The sequence below is a fragment of the Mchenga conophoros genome, linkage group LG7, assembly GCF_057382185.1.
Source record: "Mchenga conophoros isolate Kocher_MC1m ecotype Shallow Benthic linkage group LG7, M_conophoros_male_GT1.1, whole genome shotgun sequence".
In the NCBI taxonomy this organism is placed as follows: domain Eukaryota; kingdom Metazoa; phylum Chordata; class Actinopteri; order Cichliformes; family Cichlidae; genus Mchenga; species Mchenga conophoros.
This window is the reverse complement of record NC_140532.1, coordinates 64,461,003-64,478,604: the sequence shown is the minus strand read 5'-3', so window position 1 is coordinate 64,478,604 and position 17,602 is coordinate 64,461,003. Positions and strand designations below refer to the sequence as shown.

Genomic DNA, 17,602 nt, shown 5'->3' with positions numbered 1-17,602 from the left:
TGTAAAACAGAAGCACAGCAATAATCATTTTGATGTGATACAACACCTTATAGCAGTGTTTCCGAACCTTTTGGAGCCACAGCAGATATTTCACATTAGAAAAATCACACAGCACACCACCAAACAAAAATGTCACAAAAAGCATTTTGATCATCAGTATAACTTTTTTGCTTTCTTCTCACCACTACTCGTGCTAGGGTCTTCATCTGGGCCGGAATTTCTCCAGAACCCAGGTCAGACTGACTACTTTTTTTCTTTTCAAATATTTATCTATTGCTATGAGGCATTGCGCTGTCTCTCTCGCAGCCTGACTATTATGTAATTTCTTTTTCGTCTTCTTCAGTTTTACTGGAAAAAGTTTTACTTTGCTACCAATTTAATTAGAGCACGTGGCTGTACTGCCCTCTAGTGGACGAGAATGTATTTTTTCTGCCCATTACACACGCTTAGAATTTTAAACTCAGTTTTAAACATGTTGCTGAGTTTGTTAAATGACACAAAGCAAAGCCAAGAACCTTGAAGTCATTTTTGACCAGGACATGTCCTTCAACGCACATATTAAACAAATATGTAAGACTGCTTTCTTCCATTTTTGAAACATCTCTAAAATTAGAAATATCCTGTCTCAGAGTGATGCTGAAAAACTACTTCATGCATTTATTACTTCCAGGCTGGACTAGTGTAATTCATTATTATCAGGAAGTCCTAAAAACTCCCTGAAAAAACTTCAGTTAATCCAAAATGCTGCAGCAAGAGTCCTGACAGGGACTAGAAAGAGAGAGCAGATTTCTCCTGTTTTGGCTTCCTGTTACAACCAGAATTCAAAATCCTGCTCCTCACATACAAGGTCTTAAATAATCAGGCCCCATCTTATCTTAATGACCTTGTAGTACCATATCACCCTATTAGAGCACTTCACTCTCACACGGCAGGCCTACTTGTTGTTCCTAGAGTATTTAAAAGTAGAATGGGAGGCAGAGCCTTCAGTTTTCAGGCCCCTCTTCTGTGGAACCAGCTTCCAGTTTGGATTCAGGAGACAGACACTATCTCTACTTTTAAGATTAGGTTTGAAAGGGGGTTTTTCCTTCCCACTGTCGCCAAAGTGCTTGCTCATAGGGGGTCATACGTTTGTTAATTTTTTCTCTGTATCTATTATTGTAGAGTCTACCTTACAATATAAAGCACCTTGAGGGGACTGTTGTTGTTAATTGGCGCTGTATAAATAAATGAAATTAAAATTGAAAAGCTACGTTTCTACTAATCACCACAGGTCTGTGTGCTGGTCAGTTTTCAGAGGTCCACCACAGCATCTGTCATCATACTGCATCACAGCATGGTACATTAGTTGCATGTCTCTGAACAGGAGAGCTCTCCAGCACATCATAAAAACAGCTGGTGGCCAAACTGTGTGCAATCAATCTCAGGTGGAGCCTTAAAAGCCAAGAACACCATCAGAGGTCCAGCCTAGCCTGGACTCATTCACTGTCCCTATGCCATCCAGAAAGGCCTGTAGGACATTTATCCTTTAACTTAGCTTTGTAATGTGGAGGAAATGAACCAAATTATTAACATGATTTTGCTGTGCTCTAAGACATCATCTGATTAGATCTCATTTTGATGGATTTCTTCAGATTTTGTGAAATAAGAGGAAAGTTAAAACTGGGTCTATAATTAGGTGGACTGGGAGCAGAAACAGACTTTATGGGGATGGGTTGTTGGAGGATGACAGAATGAGAGAAGTTGCAGAGCCATCTACAACTGCATCTCTGCTTCCTGTCCAAACGCTGGATACTCATGTGGAATACAATCGATTGAGCTCACAAAGTCTCTAACTTAAGGTTTCTAATAATAGAATAATAGAATCACCAGTAAGTGATGAGGTAGAGACATGAAGAAAGTAGTCAGTAGTACAGGAGATGAGAAGGACAGAGAAGGAGTTGCACTGTGTCTTTGTGAATCTAGACAAACCATATGACTGAATGCCAAGAGATGAACTGTGGTGCTGTGTGAGGAAGTCTGCAGTGGCAGAGAAGTATGTGAGGGTGGAGCAGGACATGTATGACGAAAGCAAGAGAGTGGTGAGGTGTGTGGTAGGAGGGACGGACCGGTTGAGGGTGGAGGCGGGATTACATCATGGATCAACTCTGAGCCTCTTCTTGTTTTCAGTGGTGACGGTGAAAAGAAGAGAGAGAGAGAGAGAGGTGATGGATGGAGTTAGCCTGCGTGCAGATGTGCATGACAAATGTCACCTGTTACACAACATTGTGAGGGTGATGCACATTGTCCCTGCTGCTTTTCTGTACATGTTAAAAATTCAGCACAGACAGTTTTTAGTACTAGTTTATCCACAGACTGTATATTAAACAAATACACCAGGTGGGCACAGCCACCCAGACATCACCCAGTGATAGTTCTGCATGTGTGAAGCATGAAGCTGAGACTTTTGTCAGTTTTCAGCATTTATCAACCACACAAGCTAAGCCCACCCTAAAACACACCTGACTTTATGATCCTTGTTACACTAGTGGGAACCACAACGTACAAAATGAACATTATGTGATATTTCGGAGGACTTGAAAATATCAGCTGAGACCATCAAACCACCAGGAAACTTTTTACTGAGGTCACACAACAAAGCAGCTACAGTGACGTTTATAGCAGACTTCTTTCTGAAACCACAGGAGTGGCTCCACCTGTTGGTCATTAGAAGAAATGCAGGTTTAAAGCAGTTAAATTCAACTTTATTTATATAGCGCCAAATCACAACAACAGTTGCTTTGAAGCGCTTTATTTTATAAGATAAAGACTCTACAATAATACAAGGTAAACACAGAAACCCCCACAGTCACATGACCTGCTATGAGCAAATGCTTTGGTGATTTCAGGACTTTTCACTCCTGAAATCTCCTGAAGTCCATCTTCAACCCATTTCATCTTCTTCTATTAACTGATTGTCTGGATGTTCACCAGACTGTGTTTCAGCCACATCGAGAGAAAAAGGTTGAAATCTGAGGAACATTTGTTTCTGCTCTTCTTCATATAAAGTTGCCCTATGAGAGCGCTCCAATACTGTAAAACAAGTATCACTTATGTTGCTGTTACAGTTTCACAACAGCTGGACTCAGACACGGGAATCGACTCAGAATAAAAGTTTACCCTAAGAAAGCTCGAAATGTGCAGAGTGGCTGAAAGGTGGGACTGCTCTTAGCATAAAGAGGACGCAGCAGGCAGCTAAGTCCATATTGATCCATATATAGGGGAAACTCCACGGGGTTGAACAAATACATGTCTGAATACTGATATGTCCTATATAGACACTTAACTGTTTCACACTGCATCAGCAATGAAAGGTCTGTGGTGTCAGAATAGAAAGCACATAGGAAGTTGGACAGACCAGAGAGATCTACTTTGGTCCCATTTGAGAGAGGCGTAGTGAAAAGGGAAACTGAACAGTTCCCTGTTTTAGTGAAACTCGACACGTCACAAATTTTTCCAAGGTGCCCAACAGGGTCTGCCCCGCTTCTTCTTCCAACTGTATAAATGTGAAGCAGGTGGACAGCAGTGACACAGCACAGAGAACAAGCCGACAGAGCTCAGCTGAGACTTTAATCCACTGTTGCAACACGAAGCCAACAAACAAACTTCAGGATGGCCGCTCCTCGTCTCGCTCTGTCTGTGGTTGTGCTCATGCTGACTGTCATCGCTCTGACTGAGGGTAAGGCTCGTTTTAATGATCTGACCTTTACACTGTGTGATGAATAACAATTTCTTTCTCCTTTAAATGTAATATTAATTCATATTCAACGTATATATAAAACAAACAAAAAACAAAATAAAGCACACACAAGTCTCAGGACATTCAAATGTGCAATGTGAAAATAATAACTCAAAGTGATGATTATATATCTAAATGTCGGCAATGACTAGACAATAATTTCTAATGAAAACAGCAGAGCTGAACAAATCTGAAAGTAAAATAATTAATGTTAATGCAGCATTAAACTTAATATTAACATATTACTTCATAGATACAGTAAACAGAGGACAGGTCACATGACAAATCTGACCACTTCATAACTCAGGGGAACAAATGAGCAGTTGCACAGTGTCATCAACTAAACATACAGTATCAGATGTGACCTCACACCAGCCAGCAGGAAACTGAATCGGAACAAAAACCAGGAAGCAGATGATGTGGTGCTGTGTCAGTGGCTCAGTTGTTAACTTGTTCCTGTTTGTTTGCAGGTATGCGCGGTGCTGGCCCAAAAAAGTGCTGCTTCCGCTTCAATGACCAGGAAGTGCCTAAAGGAAGAGTGGTCAGCTACGTCAAGACCAGCCAGCGCTGCTCCAAGTCCGCCATCCTGTAAGTACACAACCTCACAAACACACATCACCACCATCACCAAACCTGCCCCTCCATCCTCTGACTCTCCTCTTTCTGTGAACCTTCAGGCTGAACACAGTGGCAGGCCGACAGCTGTGTGTCAGACCTTCGGCCCCCTGGGTGAAGCAGCTCATCAGCTACCTGGATGCCAAAGCCGTCCCAGGACAGACATCCAACCTGTAACCATGGAAACTACTGTGGAAGAGCCTTCATGGACAAAAGCTGGACAGTTTATATGTTTAAATGCTGGCAGTTTGTATAACCAAACAGCAGCTCTTCTGTCTACATGCTGAATCTGTATCAGATATTCTTATACTTAAAGACATAATTATGAGATTCATTTGCAAATAGGAATAATTTCCTGCAATCCAAACATTTCTTTGTTTGTTTACTCCGTCGTTCTTTTAATACTGATATTTAATATTTTTACATTTCTGACTTTGATTATTTATCTTATTATACTGAATAACGAGTGTTTTTGCTTAATACAACACTGAAAGTCTGACCGTAAGCACTGTGATACTTTGGAGTGTAATCTGAAATGACTTGAGAAGCTGTTCTTTGTGAAAGAGCAGTGCCTCCCACCTCCACATGGTGTCATCAGTAAACAGCAGAGTATAAGCTATGGGCTGCAGCACTGTTCCTGCACTGTGGACAGTTCGCTTGGTTTTGATGTAAAACTTAAGTATTTGTGTTTTTATGATTGTGCTGATAACTTCACTTCAAAATAAAGGATAAAGGATCAGTGAAACTTTGTCATTGTGTGTCTTCTTCCAGACTGGAACTGTATACATCTCCAGTATCCCTATGGGCAGTTTGGTTAGTGTTTGTAAACACTTTGTTTTTTGCATGCTACTACTAAGTTGAGTCCTAAATTAAAATTAAAGAATAAATGAAAGTTTGTCTTTGCAGTTTTTTTTTGTTTTTTTTCTCATAAAGTAACAATTTGTGCCACTTAAATAAACGGTAAAGAAACTGCTGGTTTTCCAAAGGAACACCAGAGAGCCCAGCTAAACAGATCACATCCTGTGATGTGCAGATTGGTTGCTATATTAAGTTAGCATCAGTTCAAAGCTCTTGGTCATGCTCGTGCTTTGCTGCTTAGTTAGAGCTGGGTCATGATGCCAGCACTCCTGTAAATTTACAGTGTACAGAATTAAAAACTTCAATACCGATCACTTCCTGAATAACAATATTCTTTGCAAGGAGCAAGTGTTCCTTGAAAGAGTAGTTGTCAAACAGCTAACAGATCATCTGCAGAGGAATGGCTTATTTGAAGAGTTTCAGTCAGGTTTCAGAGCTCATCACAGCACAGAAACAGTTTTAGTGAAGGTTACAAATGATCTTCTTATGGCCTCTGACAGTGGACTCATCTCTGTGCTTGTCCTGTTAGACCTTAGTGCAGCATTCAATACTGTTGAACATAATATTCTATTAGCACGATTAGAGCACGTTGTGGGTATCTCAGGTACTGTGCTGCAGTGGTTTGTATCATATCTAATTAATAGACTCCAATTTGTGCATGTAAATGGAGAGTCCTCTTCACACACTACGGGCAGTTATGGAGTTCCACAGGGTTCAGTGCTAGGAACCCTGTGGAAGCATGTTTACATTATACATGCTTCCCTTAGGCAGCATCATTAGAAGACATAGCATACATTTTCACTACTATGCAGATGACATAGATCTGTCTATGAAGCCAGATAACACACACCAATGAGTTAAACTGCAGGAATGTCTTAAAGACATAAAGACCTGGATGGCCGCTAACTTTCTGCTTCTTAATTCAGATAAAACTGAAATTATTGTACTCGGCCCTGAAAATCTTAGAAATATGGTATCTAACCAGATTCTTACTCTGGATGGCATTACCTTGGCCTCCAGTAACACTGTAGGAACCTTGGAGTCATTTTTGACCAGGACATGTCCTTCAATGCACAAATTAAACAAATATGTAAGACTGCTTTCTTCCATTTTCGCAACATCTCTAAAATTAGACATATCCTGTAACAGAGTGATGCTGAAAAACTAGTTCATGCATTTTTTTTACTTCCAGGCTGGACTACTGCAATTCATTATTATCAGGATGTCCTAAAACCTCCCTTAAAAGCCTCCAGTTAATCCAAAATGCTGCAGCAAGAGTGCTAACAGGGACTAGAAAGAGAGAGCAGATTTCTCCTGTTTTGGCTTCCCTTCATTGGCTTCCTGTTAAATCCAGAATGAATTCAAAATCCTGCTCCTCACATACAAGGTCTTAAATAATCAGGCCCCATCTTATCTCAATGACCTTGTAGTACCAGATCACCCTATTAGAGCGCTCCGCTCTCGCTCTGCAGGCCTACTTGTTGTTCCTAGAGTATTTAAAAGTAGAATGGGAGGGAGAGCCTTCAGTTTTCAGGCCCCTCTTCTGTGGAACCAGCTTCCAGTTTGGATTCAGGAGACAGACACTATCTCTACTTTTAAGATTAGGCTTAAAACTTTCCTTTTTGCTAAAGCATATAGTTAGGGCTGGACCAGGTGACCCTGAATCCTCCCTTAGTTATGCTGCAATAGACGTAGGGTGCCGGGGGATTCCCATGATGCATTGAGTTTTTCCTTTCCAGTCACCTTTCTCACTCACTATGTGTTAATAGACCTCTCTGCATTGAATCGTACTTGTTATTAACCTCTGTCTCTCTTCCACAGCATGTCTTTATCCTGTTTTCCTTCTCTCACCCTAACTGGTCAAAGCAGATGGCCCCGCCCCTCCCTGAACCTGGTTCTGCTGAGTTTTTCCTTCCCAATGTCGCCAAAGTGCTTGCTCATAAGGGGTCATATGATTGATGGGTTTTTCTCTGTATGTATTATTGTACGATCTACTGAGCAATATAAAGCGGTTTGAGGCGACTGTTGTTGTGATTTGGCGCTATATAAATAACTGCAATTGAACTGAATTGAATTGAAAAGTGGGCCAAGTAGATATAAACTTAAATGTGTTAAAAAGAGCCATGGCCTCCTTTACTTTCTAAAGAATTAATGGCAGTTTCTTTGTTTCCCACTAGAGTGTGCAACTATCCAAGCCACCACAATACGAACGCCTGAACTCAAGCTCTTTTGATTTTCATTGACTAAACTGTCAGAAAGGTTCTGATAAGAAGCTTCAAAGACACACTGCACTTACTTACAGCTTATTGCTTGTGTCTGAGACAAAGAGAGGTCAGCCCTGCTGTTTTTCATTCCACACATCTAATCACTTTGATTTACTGGATGCATTCAGAGACAATTGGTCTCTTGAGTGCAGCTATGTAAAAGCCCACCCCCCCAGCCCCACCCGTCTGTGTGGAAGCAGACACCCATACTGGGAGCAGCAGCAGTGAAAATTTATGAAGTAAATGAGAATACAATAGTTGAGTATAAAAGTAGAAAGGCTCTCTGTCTTCTAAAGCCAAATTGGGAGCTGGTTCCACAGGAGAGGGACCTGATAGCTGAGGGGTCTGCCTCCCATTCTACTCTTGGGTATCTGTTTTTTTTTTTTTCTATAGTATAGTATAGTAATAATGTTGGCAAAGAGAAGCATGCATGATGTAAAGAGGTTCGATCAGTCCTACCATAGAGCCCTGCAGATCCCCATAAACAACCAGGAATCTGTCAGGTAGTATGAGTGCTTTATGATACTTTAAAATCACTGCAATTGTTTTGTGTACTTTGTGTACTTTTAGTTGGTATGGCACCTGGTATGGCAACAGCACCGCCTACAACTGCAAAGCTCTCCAGCGAGTAGTGCGGTGCTCTGAACGGATAATTGGAGGTGAGCTTCCCTCCCTCCAAGATATCTACAGGAAGCGGTGCCTGAGGAAAGCGGGGAGGATCATCAAGGACTCCAGTCACCCCAGCCATAAACTGTTCAGACTGCTTCCATCAGGAAGGAGGTTCTGCAGCATCCGGTCCCGTACCAGCAGACTGAGAGACAGCTTTTTCCATCAGGCCATCAGACTGCTGAACACGTCATAGACACCTCAGCTTCACTACTGGAACTTCAACATTATGCACTCCATACTGTATATAAATGCCACTTGTTTTGCACATATTCAACTCTGTATATTTTATATATTTTATTATTATTATTATTATTATTATTATTATTATTTTATTTTTTTACTATTTAATTTGTAAAAATGTGTATACACACACACACACACACACACACACACACACACACGTAGGAAAATATTTAGTATACACATCCAGAAATGCATACACTATTATATATTGTACATATATTTATTAGTTTCAGGTTGGCCATTCTTGTATTTTGCTCGTTTGTGTTGTTGTGTTTGCACATCTCTGTTGCTTGTGGGGCTCGCACACAAGAATTTCACTCGCATGTGCTGTGCCAGTGTGCCTGCACATGTGATGTGACAATAAAAAGTGATTTGATTTGATTTGTGATTTGATTAGTTACTGACTTTGACAAAATGTAACAGTCACACTATTGTACGGGGGCCCCACTGACCTGCAGCCCCCTTTGTTTGTGTGCCATTGGCCCCTTTCGTAATCTATTCATGAGTGCAGCTAAAAATCAAGTAGGGGTGAGCACATGGAAAAATTCCTGTTTGTTATGACATTCACCACAAGACCATTAGCACTGTATAATCAAAATGAGAGTTATCCACAAGAATGATGTTACTGAATAAAAATTTAAAAGATTTATTGATTGCTGCTTGCAATTACTAACTCATAAGCCTGTGGTGGTTCTAAGTACACTTTGTTTCACAGTTTCTCTCACTTCTTTTTGTTGTTTGCTGGTGCTTGGTTAGTGTCCAGGGTTTGTGAAGAAAGCAAATTTTTGCCTCCAGCACATGAAGGCCCCACAAACACAATTAGAGGCCCATCATATTTGTGTTTGGCCAATAGGAAGGCGGATCTGGATTTCTTGCGGGAGGGTCAAGTTATGAAGACACTGCTAGCGGGATACCGGAAGTTTCGCACCTAACCGTATCAGTTGTCAAAATGATGCTGTAGGAAGGTTGATTCAGACAAATAGGGAAAGAATAAAATTAAATAAGATTACCGAACTTTGGTACAGCATTCATCAGCACACATCTGATAGGCAGAATCTGTGGTTCATTTTAAATGACTGCTAAAAACTATTTTCTATAGGTTAGCGTTTCTTCATAGTTTTGCCCATTATTTATGCCCTTTTGTTCTTTCTACATGTGTGTATAGGCGTCTGTATACAAGAATAAATGAAAAACCCTGTGCTTGACTCTGTGTTTAGATGTATAATTATGTACGCTTATTTGTTGTGTTTTTATCTGTGACAGTGCTAGTGATGTTCAAATAATGCTTGTCTTTTTATTGTTGATATAGTTGTTAAAAAGTATCTAAACTAACAAGCCGATTAGCGGATACTTTTTTTAATAAAATCCAAAAACACACGAGCGCCATACACGGTATAGGCGCGCTCTTCGTCTTATTCTGAAATTCCCAACCGGATGTGGCCTTGCATAAATCCCGTTGGTGTTCCGCCTGTGGAAAAGCGACCGTTGGAGCGTTTTCGCTTCACCGTGCTCCCATCCGTTGTGTCCGTCAGCGGCCATATCTACTGTAACCGCATTCATTCATTTTTAGACGCACTGCTATTTTTTTCTTGAACCAAAAGACGGCTATTTAGTGAGAAAGCCGTGAGCATCTCGTTGTTTCGTTACCCTCTCGGACGTTTGTCGGTTTATGCCTCGGTGAGTGTCCGTTGAAGGCTGGGTGGTAACAGTTCGGCTTCACGATGATCGAGCGACCAGAAACCGCGGTTCCCAGCATCGCTGTAAGTACACCACTCTTCACAACACGTCTGTGGCTTTTTCCGCCAAATAAACTTATTATAATAAACTCCTCAACCGTTACCGTGGGTTTCTGGCTCCGCTGGTATTGACTTGGAGGATTGCAGACCAGGCTCCGTTAAAAAAATGTTCCGTTTTAGGGTGGTTCGGATTTTTACAAATACCAGCCTTTGACTAAGACGTGATTTTCATCTCCTGCGATATGAATATAATGTGGTGAACACTCCGGCGTTAAATTTGATTGACCATATAATAAGTACTTCACTATATGGCATCATTTTAAAGCGAATCACGCCTCATTCCTCCTGTGTAGCCTCGTTTTATAAATGAAGCGATGTTTGAATGACGAACAATGACTTTAATTTGTTTTAATATGTGGAGGTGGATTCTGTGTCAATTTACCTTTTGGACAGCGCAATTATGGTGTTGCTTATAAAATGTCACTGTTTTGAACAGAGCCTGGCTTGAGAGCTCCCATAACAGAGCAGCACGTATCGGGGGGTACGTGGTCTGGTGTCAATTATCGCTGTGTGCACAAAGAGATGGGCTTAGTGGGGTTTCTTTTAGGAGTATTTACACAGAGTTACTTGTCTAATTTTTAAACGCTGCGACTGTGAGACTCAGATCGGTTTGCTTTTCCATGCTAGAGTCCCTTAAAGAAATATCACTTTTTAATATTCTTAACAACAGCTTTGGCACAGTGGCCCTGACCCTCGGGTCAGTGGGGCTGTGGCCCTTTCAGTCCTCTTTATTTGCATGTTGTTGGCTTTGTTCAGGGCATTTTAAACTGACACTTAGATTTAGCAATGAGTCCCTGCTCACCACACAACACAGCACACATTGTATTTCTGCCGCATCTGTTTCTGTAATCCAGTACGAGGTGATTGGCAGTGACTCCCCAGGCATAAAAGTGTGCACGGTGCTAAAAAATAATCAAAGAAAACATACATTCACTGTGCTCATATGAATCAACGTTTAAGCGATGCATTATTTAGCACACAATGCATTAATATTGAAGTTGAAAACAGCTGAGGAGGCAGTGAGAGGGCCACAGCATCAGCTGCTGCATGCATGAGGGGGTGGACTTGGCATCACAGATGATGTCAGTGAACCAAGCAGCTACTATCACCACTGGGTTAGACTGGGGGATGGGGTAGTATGAATGGTATGGACTGACTAGCCTTCCTCTCTCATCCCCCATTACTTCCTTCTTTACAGTCCCTTGCCTGTTGCTCAGTTAGTCACTTTCTCGTCAGAAATAGCCACACTGCAGCTGTTACACCAATGTGAATATTATGCGGAAATGTGATGTATGATAGTGCATGCATACTATTTTATTCATGTAGTGTCCCATCTGATCCACAGACTCTCCGCTAACCACCCACTCACACTTTTTTTGTGAGCTAAATGCTGACTGGTTTTCACTAATACATGCTTCCATATAGTTAAAGATCCACTGCAGTGTGCTGTGTGAGCTACATGGAAACAGATCAACCATCATAGGTGGTATCTTATGTAACCAGTGGCAGATTTGGGTGTGGGCAGCAGCTGGAACTTACTCTCATCTGGCAGGCAGCCACACACTTTGGCAGCAGCCCTGTTATGCTTCATTCAAGCAAGGTAATAACAGAGATACACTTACCCAACTTTTTTACTTGTCTGATGCAGTAGAGATGCCTTGGTTTTGGGTATGAGCTGATACTGAGTTCTAATTCAGAGCTAGTGTTACATTAGTGAGCTGTATACCTCACCACGAGGGAACATTGTTTTCCTATCTTTGTAAAAATAAAATGAACCGAAGACATCCAAGAATATAAATTTACTGAATGTGGATTTATTATAACTAATAAATAAACTAAAATCAGAATCACCTGTTTTTCCTGCATTTGTTTAATTTTAGCACAGCGTGAGAATCTTTATCTGTATACAGCTAATACTTATGGACATGCTAGGCTCTCCTTTCTCTATTCTCACTGTGAGTGCATCCCATCACACACAAACACATCAGGTGTGCAATGGAGCTCTAAGAGTCAGGTGATGTGAATTATTAAAAATCAAGTTGATCTCATTATGTTACTGTAAGTGTGATTAAAGTTTGCTAGCAAATGTTTCTGCTGGTTTACACTTCAGAGTGAAATCTTCCACTTAACTGAGGAACCTTCTTAAACAGTTGCCATAACCTGACGTACCTCCCTGGAAGAAGAAATAATAATTATAGCGTCAGCAGGAGTACTCGCATATGTCTGGAGGTAGGTTACTGAAACTATCCCTAATGGATGTGAGGGAGCATACTGTGAAGTGCCCCCAGGGGAAAAAGAAAAATGGCTACAAGAGTGGGGACCCTGGAGGGGGAAGTCCCAGCATTTTATTTGTTTCTGTCTGCTGGCAACGTAAATAAAACATCGGGACACAACTACACAGTACTTAACACATGATGCATCAGCATAAATGCCGGCAATGACGTTGGCCACTTATGTAGGTTACGTTGTAGGATCTAGATTCTAAATCAGACCATAGACTGAACATAACCACAGTGATGAAGTGGAATAGAGGGTGAAGGCTAGGGCTGGGCTATATCATACCGTTCGCGGTAATAGTAATAGTAATTTTGGACAACGATAGGAAAATGAAATATCGCGATAGAATATGGGTAAAACGCGCATGCGTAGTGCCTTTGTTTACATACGCACATGGCGGCCACGCAGAATGAGAAGGGCGAAAGTGGATCGTTAAATGAAACTGATGAACCAGAATTGGTTTGTAAAAATGCTGCAACTTCAGTGGTGTGGAACTGGTTTGGCTCTCGTCCGTCAGATACACAACAAAGCACTATTTTTCGTAGCGCATGCTAGCGGGCCGTCGTTTTTACCGTGTTGTTTGGAAAGTACGGCACACTTAAAATCAATCCTTTGATTTTTCTGAAACTTGACAGTGCCCTTATAATCCCGTGTGCCTTATGTATGAACTCTGGTTGTGTTTACTGACCTCGAAACGATTTTATGTACATGGCGCTCGAAAATCTCAAATGTTTTACTGCGACTTTGCTAAGCTACGAAGCCGCACCGCTTGATGGATTGTCGGAGCATTACGGCTATCGTAGGCAGGAGCCTCGCGGAGTGATACGTACTGTGCTTCAACATAATGTTACCGTATTGTGTGTGTATAACCTCTTAAGTTTTGTGGATATTATACATGGTTATGCTGAGGATATGTCGGCCAATTTCCACTGGAAATGCCTTTTGGTTAAACTGTTAGCAAGGAATTTGCACTGTTACATTTTTATATAAGTTTAATGCACATAAAAAAACAGCTGCTTGTTTAAGTGAAAATACATTGATGGGGTTTTTTGCACTAATAAAGTTGTGGAGTTGTATTTTGTCTAGTGTCAATTATATCGTCAGTTATATCGTTATCGCAAATTTTCAAATGTATATCGTGATAAATATTTTTGGTCATATCGCCCTGCCCTAGTGAAGGCAGTCTGACCCTTTCAATCAGCTTGCTTGACTACACTTTGTTGTTCATGTGAGTTAATAAGAAAAGCTACACAAAACTACAGGCCTTTTACTCTCAAGTTCCTCCATGCTGCGTTGTCCCTCCTGCTAACAGCAGGTACACTTAAGCATGGCATACTAAAAAGAGATAAATATAAGATCAAACATGAAAGATTGTAAAATATGGACACAAATCTCCTTATGAAGCTTCCTGGTTCTGAAACCAGATGTGATGAGTGAGGGGTGGATTCTTTTTTCAGAGGTCAGAGGCTGTATAGACTTTTATAGGACCAGAAGTGTTTTTGCAAAAACGGATATGACTGTTAGGTGTCACCTCTGTTAAACTGTCCACTGTTTCTGCTATTGGTGTTTTGAGTTTGCTTTTCTTTCTAATTATGTGACAAACATGGCTTTCTGTGAGGAACAGACACTCCAAGAAGTTTGTGCTTCACTTCTCCCAAAGTTAAAATGGTAGTATTTAGTGTAATTAGTCTGTTAGTGCTAATTAACAAGTATGGATGTAAGTGCTTTTCATCCATGCAGTTTATAGATGTAGCTTGCTAATATTAGCTTCAGAATATGTATTCCAGAACCGGCTGCTGACATCCTCGTAATAACATCCATCTTTCATAAACAGTGTATACACGGTTTATATACGTCTATTCTTCTTTGTATTCTAAAGCAGCCCTTTTGAATTATGAACTGGAAGTGGATATTACTGGCTGCCCTCTTGTCACTGTAGCACAGAGTGATACCCTGGAGCACTTTGCACAGAGATATCCACTGTATATTTGGAGAACGAGAGAGTCAAACGAGTGGATTAAAGTACCACACTGATGTGTCTTTTGCTGTTGTCCTTCATCATTCCTTTCTTGCTTCTCTATATCTTTATATCGTCATGCTTGCATGAATTTGCACTCGTGGATGACTATAGCGCATGAGATCAGCGTTCCATGCTTCTTTTTCACACAGCTTTACTCAGGCCATGTGGCTCAGATGTGTTTTTCTCTGTTTGGTGCTGTGAAGATCAATGCTGCGTATGTAACACACACTCTACTAGCGTCTGTGTGACTCAGGCATGGAAACACTGGAAAGTGCTTCAGGCAAGTTCAGAGTAGTTAAGCCTGCTGTCGACCTGTGTTCATCCCTAGTATTGATTATTTGCATAGATTGCTTCCTTTTTTTTTTTTCTTTTTCTTTTTTTGCTGCTGTCTGTGAGCTGTTAATATCCACTGTTGATGGTGGTGTGTAACTTAGTTTTCTGAATATCACAGATCTAAGGCTTGTACCGTGTTAATATCAGGTTAGATCCGTGGCAGGAAGTTTCCCCGAGGAACAGGAACCTGATGTGTGTCATTTTTGTAGTTATAAATGTAAAAATATAGCTACAGCCAGCATGTTGTATAGAACGCTTTGAGTACTCCGGGAGAGTAGAAGAGCACTATGTAAGAATCAGACCATTTATACTTACCATTAATACAATTTATTATAGTGTTTGTCCAGCATTTTAAAAACATGAAACTCCAGGCACATTGTTTTGCTTGTGGAATGGAGGCGTCCATTTTGTGACAAATCATCTAGCCTTTGCAGTGACTTAACATAAAACTTAACATAAAAGAGTTTAACATAAAACTGTTGCACTTCAAATATGTCATCAAATTAATTTTTGTAAATTTTCAAGGGTTTGTAAATTTAAGGGTTTGCAGCAGATAACTTAATACTCCAGAGGAGTTTTTCATAAATGGACACAAGCACTAAAAATGTTAGTAAATGTACTAAAAAAAAGCTGAAATCAACATGGTATGAATCATTTGACTGCAGTCACAAAGAAGCTTTTTTTCCTGTACCATATCTAAATTTTGTCTCTAAATAATTTGGGACTGATGTAAGTTGAAATTTTTGTTTTAGCTCACAGATCTTCTGGCTGGGTTTGTGGCACTTTCTGGTTAATTGAGTGTTGTCGTTGGGTGGGTGGGCAATGTTTACACCCAAGTTTGTGAATGTGATTACTTGAGAAAGAAGGAATGAGCTTCAAATGTATACCATAGGTGTATGTACTAAAATTCTCGGACAAGTTTGAATCTCAGCGACCTCAAAGCCAGAGGTCAAGATTTCGGAAAATCCTGTGATTGCGATAACTCAAGAAGGAACTCACCTAGGATTTTGAAATCGATACAATAGGTGATTCTACTACAAACGCCCTTGCTGTTAAAACCTGTAGCTCAGGATTTGCAGCAAGTTGTTGTTTGAATCTTCTTCACATCTAATGTGGAAAAGAAGTAGATTGGATGGAACAACTCTTTCAATATATGACAGCTTGAATGTCAGAGTGCATGATATCACTGTAGATACTAAAGTTAGCAAATGTAATTATAATGGTGGTGTCTGGTTCTGGGTTGGAGGGGCTTAAAGAAGAGCGTCACTCTGAGGTCAACAGTTGATTCAAAAGTAGATGTGGCAGGAAATGGTTATCACTCTCTGTTTCAGTCTTTCTGAGGCGTTCTCTGCCTTTTACCAAGAGTCAGCTGGGACAGTTGACACTAGTTACTGACTAGTTAAGTCAAAAACAAGAAATTCAGGAGCAAAACATCTGAAATTGATCGAGTGGTTAAATTTCTGCAATAAAAATAGCTGTTTCCTACACTGGCAATGATGAAGTCCATTTTGAAAATTCAGTGGGCTAATTTTCCAAATGGTTCCAGAAAGAGAAACGCACAAATTTTGACACTTTTCTAAAAATGGTTAAAGTGTTTATGGAATGGAGAAAGGGCTGCTGACTTTAGCTGTGGGTGGTTTTTAACCCCCAGCAGACCTCTCAGTGCTGCACTTTCCATCAGTGCCACGCCTGGCAGCCTCAGAGGTCAGCAATCGATGTGTTTGGAGGGCGGGGTTTTATTTTGACAGCAGGCTGGGAGATACGGAGAGGTAGAGGGAGATCAGTGATCCGGCCTGCCTTCAGTACGACCGGTCTTTCATGCGGGACATGATGGACACTATTCACGTAGGACCTTCTTCCTTTGCTTGTCTTCATTCTCTTTGTTTGTGTGTTCTTGTGTTTATTGAGGAAATGATTGGCCTCGTGTATTGGTGTTTTCCACTTTCATTTTTCATGGACTTTGACAGAATTGACTCGACTTCCTCTTTCCATCGAAGAGAAAACCTGTTATTTCTCTCTTCTTCCACTCACTTCTGTTCCCCTTATAACAGTCTTTATGTATTGAACCCAGCTGTACTTCATCTCTTAGAGGCTCTGCCACTGTAGCACAGGAAAATTCTAGTAACAGGTTTACAAAAGCAAGATTTGTGTCACCTTGTGTGTCCAAATCCAGCTGTTTGTCTTAACAAGTGCATAAAGCTCCAGCTATTCTAAACATATATTTATTCTGATGCGTGTTTAAGAGTCTGAGTGTGTTATTGATTCATGCTGTTGATCTCTTTGACAGAATGTGTGTTTTTTGTTTCAGCAGCGGAACCTAGAGGGCTACGTGGGCTTTGCCAACCTCCCCAACCAGGTGTATCGGAAGTCTGTCAAAAGAGGGTTTGAGTTCACATTAATGGTTGTAGGTAAGTTGGAAACATCAACACCTTGACTGTAAGTGAGGACACTCATGTGCATGTTTGCTTCTATTGTGTGTACACCTGCCACTGCTGTGTGTTTTTCATTGCTGCATGCATGAGTCATCAGCACAGGTTCAAAGACAGTAAAACATGTGTGGCATCCCATACATGTCACATTCAGCTGCTCAGGATGAAGAGTTGACAGTTTAAAAGGCAGTTAAAGGCTTCGAGGTGTTGTTGTTGTTTTTTTTTGTTGTTTTTTTTTTTGCCTGTCCCATTTGGTTCTTTAGCCATCAGAATTGTTGTCTGAAGACCAACAAGGATACCCAATGGATTTACTTTGCCAAATG

At 40.8% G+C, this 17,602-nt stretch overlaps 2 protein-coding genes across 4 annotated transcripts in view; both read left to right on the top strand.

Moving 5' to 3' along the window:
• Positions 1-3,496: 3,496 nt before the first annotated feature.
• Positions 3,497-5,190, top strand: LOC146571527 (monocyte chemotactic protein 1B-like). Its single transcript, XM_085280782.1, has 3 exons — positions 3,497-3,715; positions 4,246-4,363; positions 4,453-5,190. Exons 1-3 carry the CDS (start codon positions 3,649-3,651, stop codon positions 4,565-4,567), a joined length of 300 nt encoding a protein of 99 aa, XP_085136908.1. The 5' UTR covers positions 3,497-3,648; the 3' UTR covers positions 4,568-5,190.
• A 4,672-nt stretch (positions 5,191-9,862) lies between these two features.
• LOC146571526 (septin-7-like) overlaps positions 9,863-17,602 on the top strand; it is a 69,442-nt gene continuing 61,702 nt past the window's right edge. The window contains exons 1-2 of one of the 3 annotated variants that reach the window (XM_085280776.1): positions 9,863-10,184; positions 17,162-17,258. In XM_085280776.1, coding sequence (XP_085136902.1) covers positions 10,146-10,184; positions 17,162-17,258 — 136 coding nt within the window. In that variant the 5' untranslated portion in view covers positions 9,863-10,145. Of the gene's footprint in view, positions 10,185-16,653; positions 16,696-17,158; positions 17,259-17,602 lie in introns of those variants that run through there. The other 2 variants (XM_085280775.1, XM_085280777.1) reach the window with 2 other exon arrangements.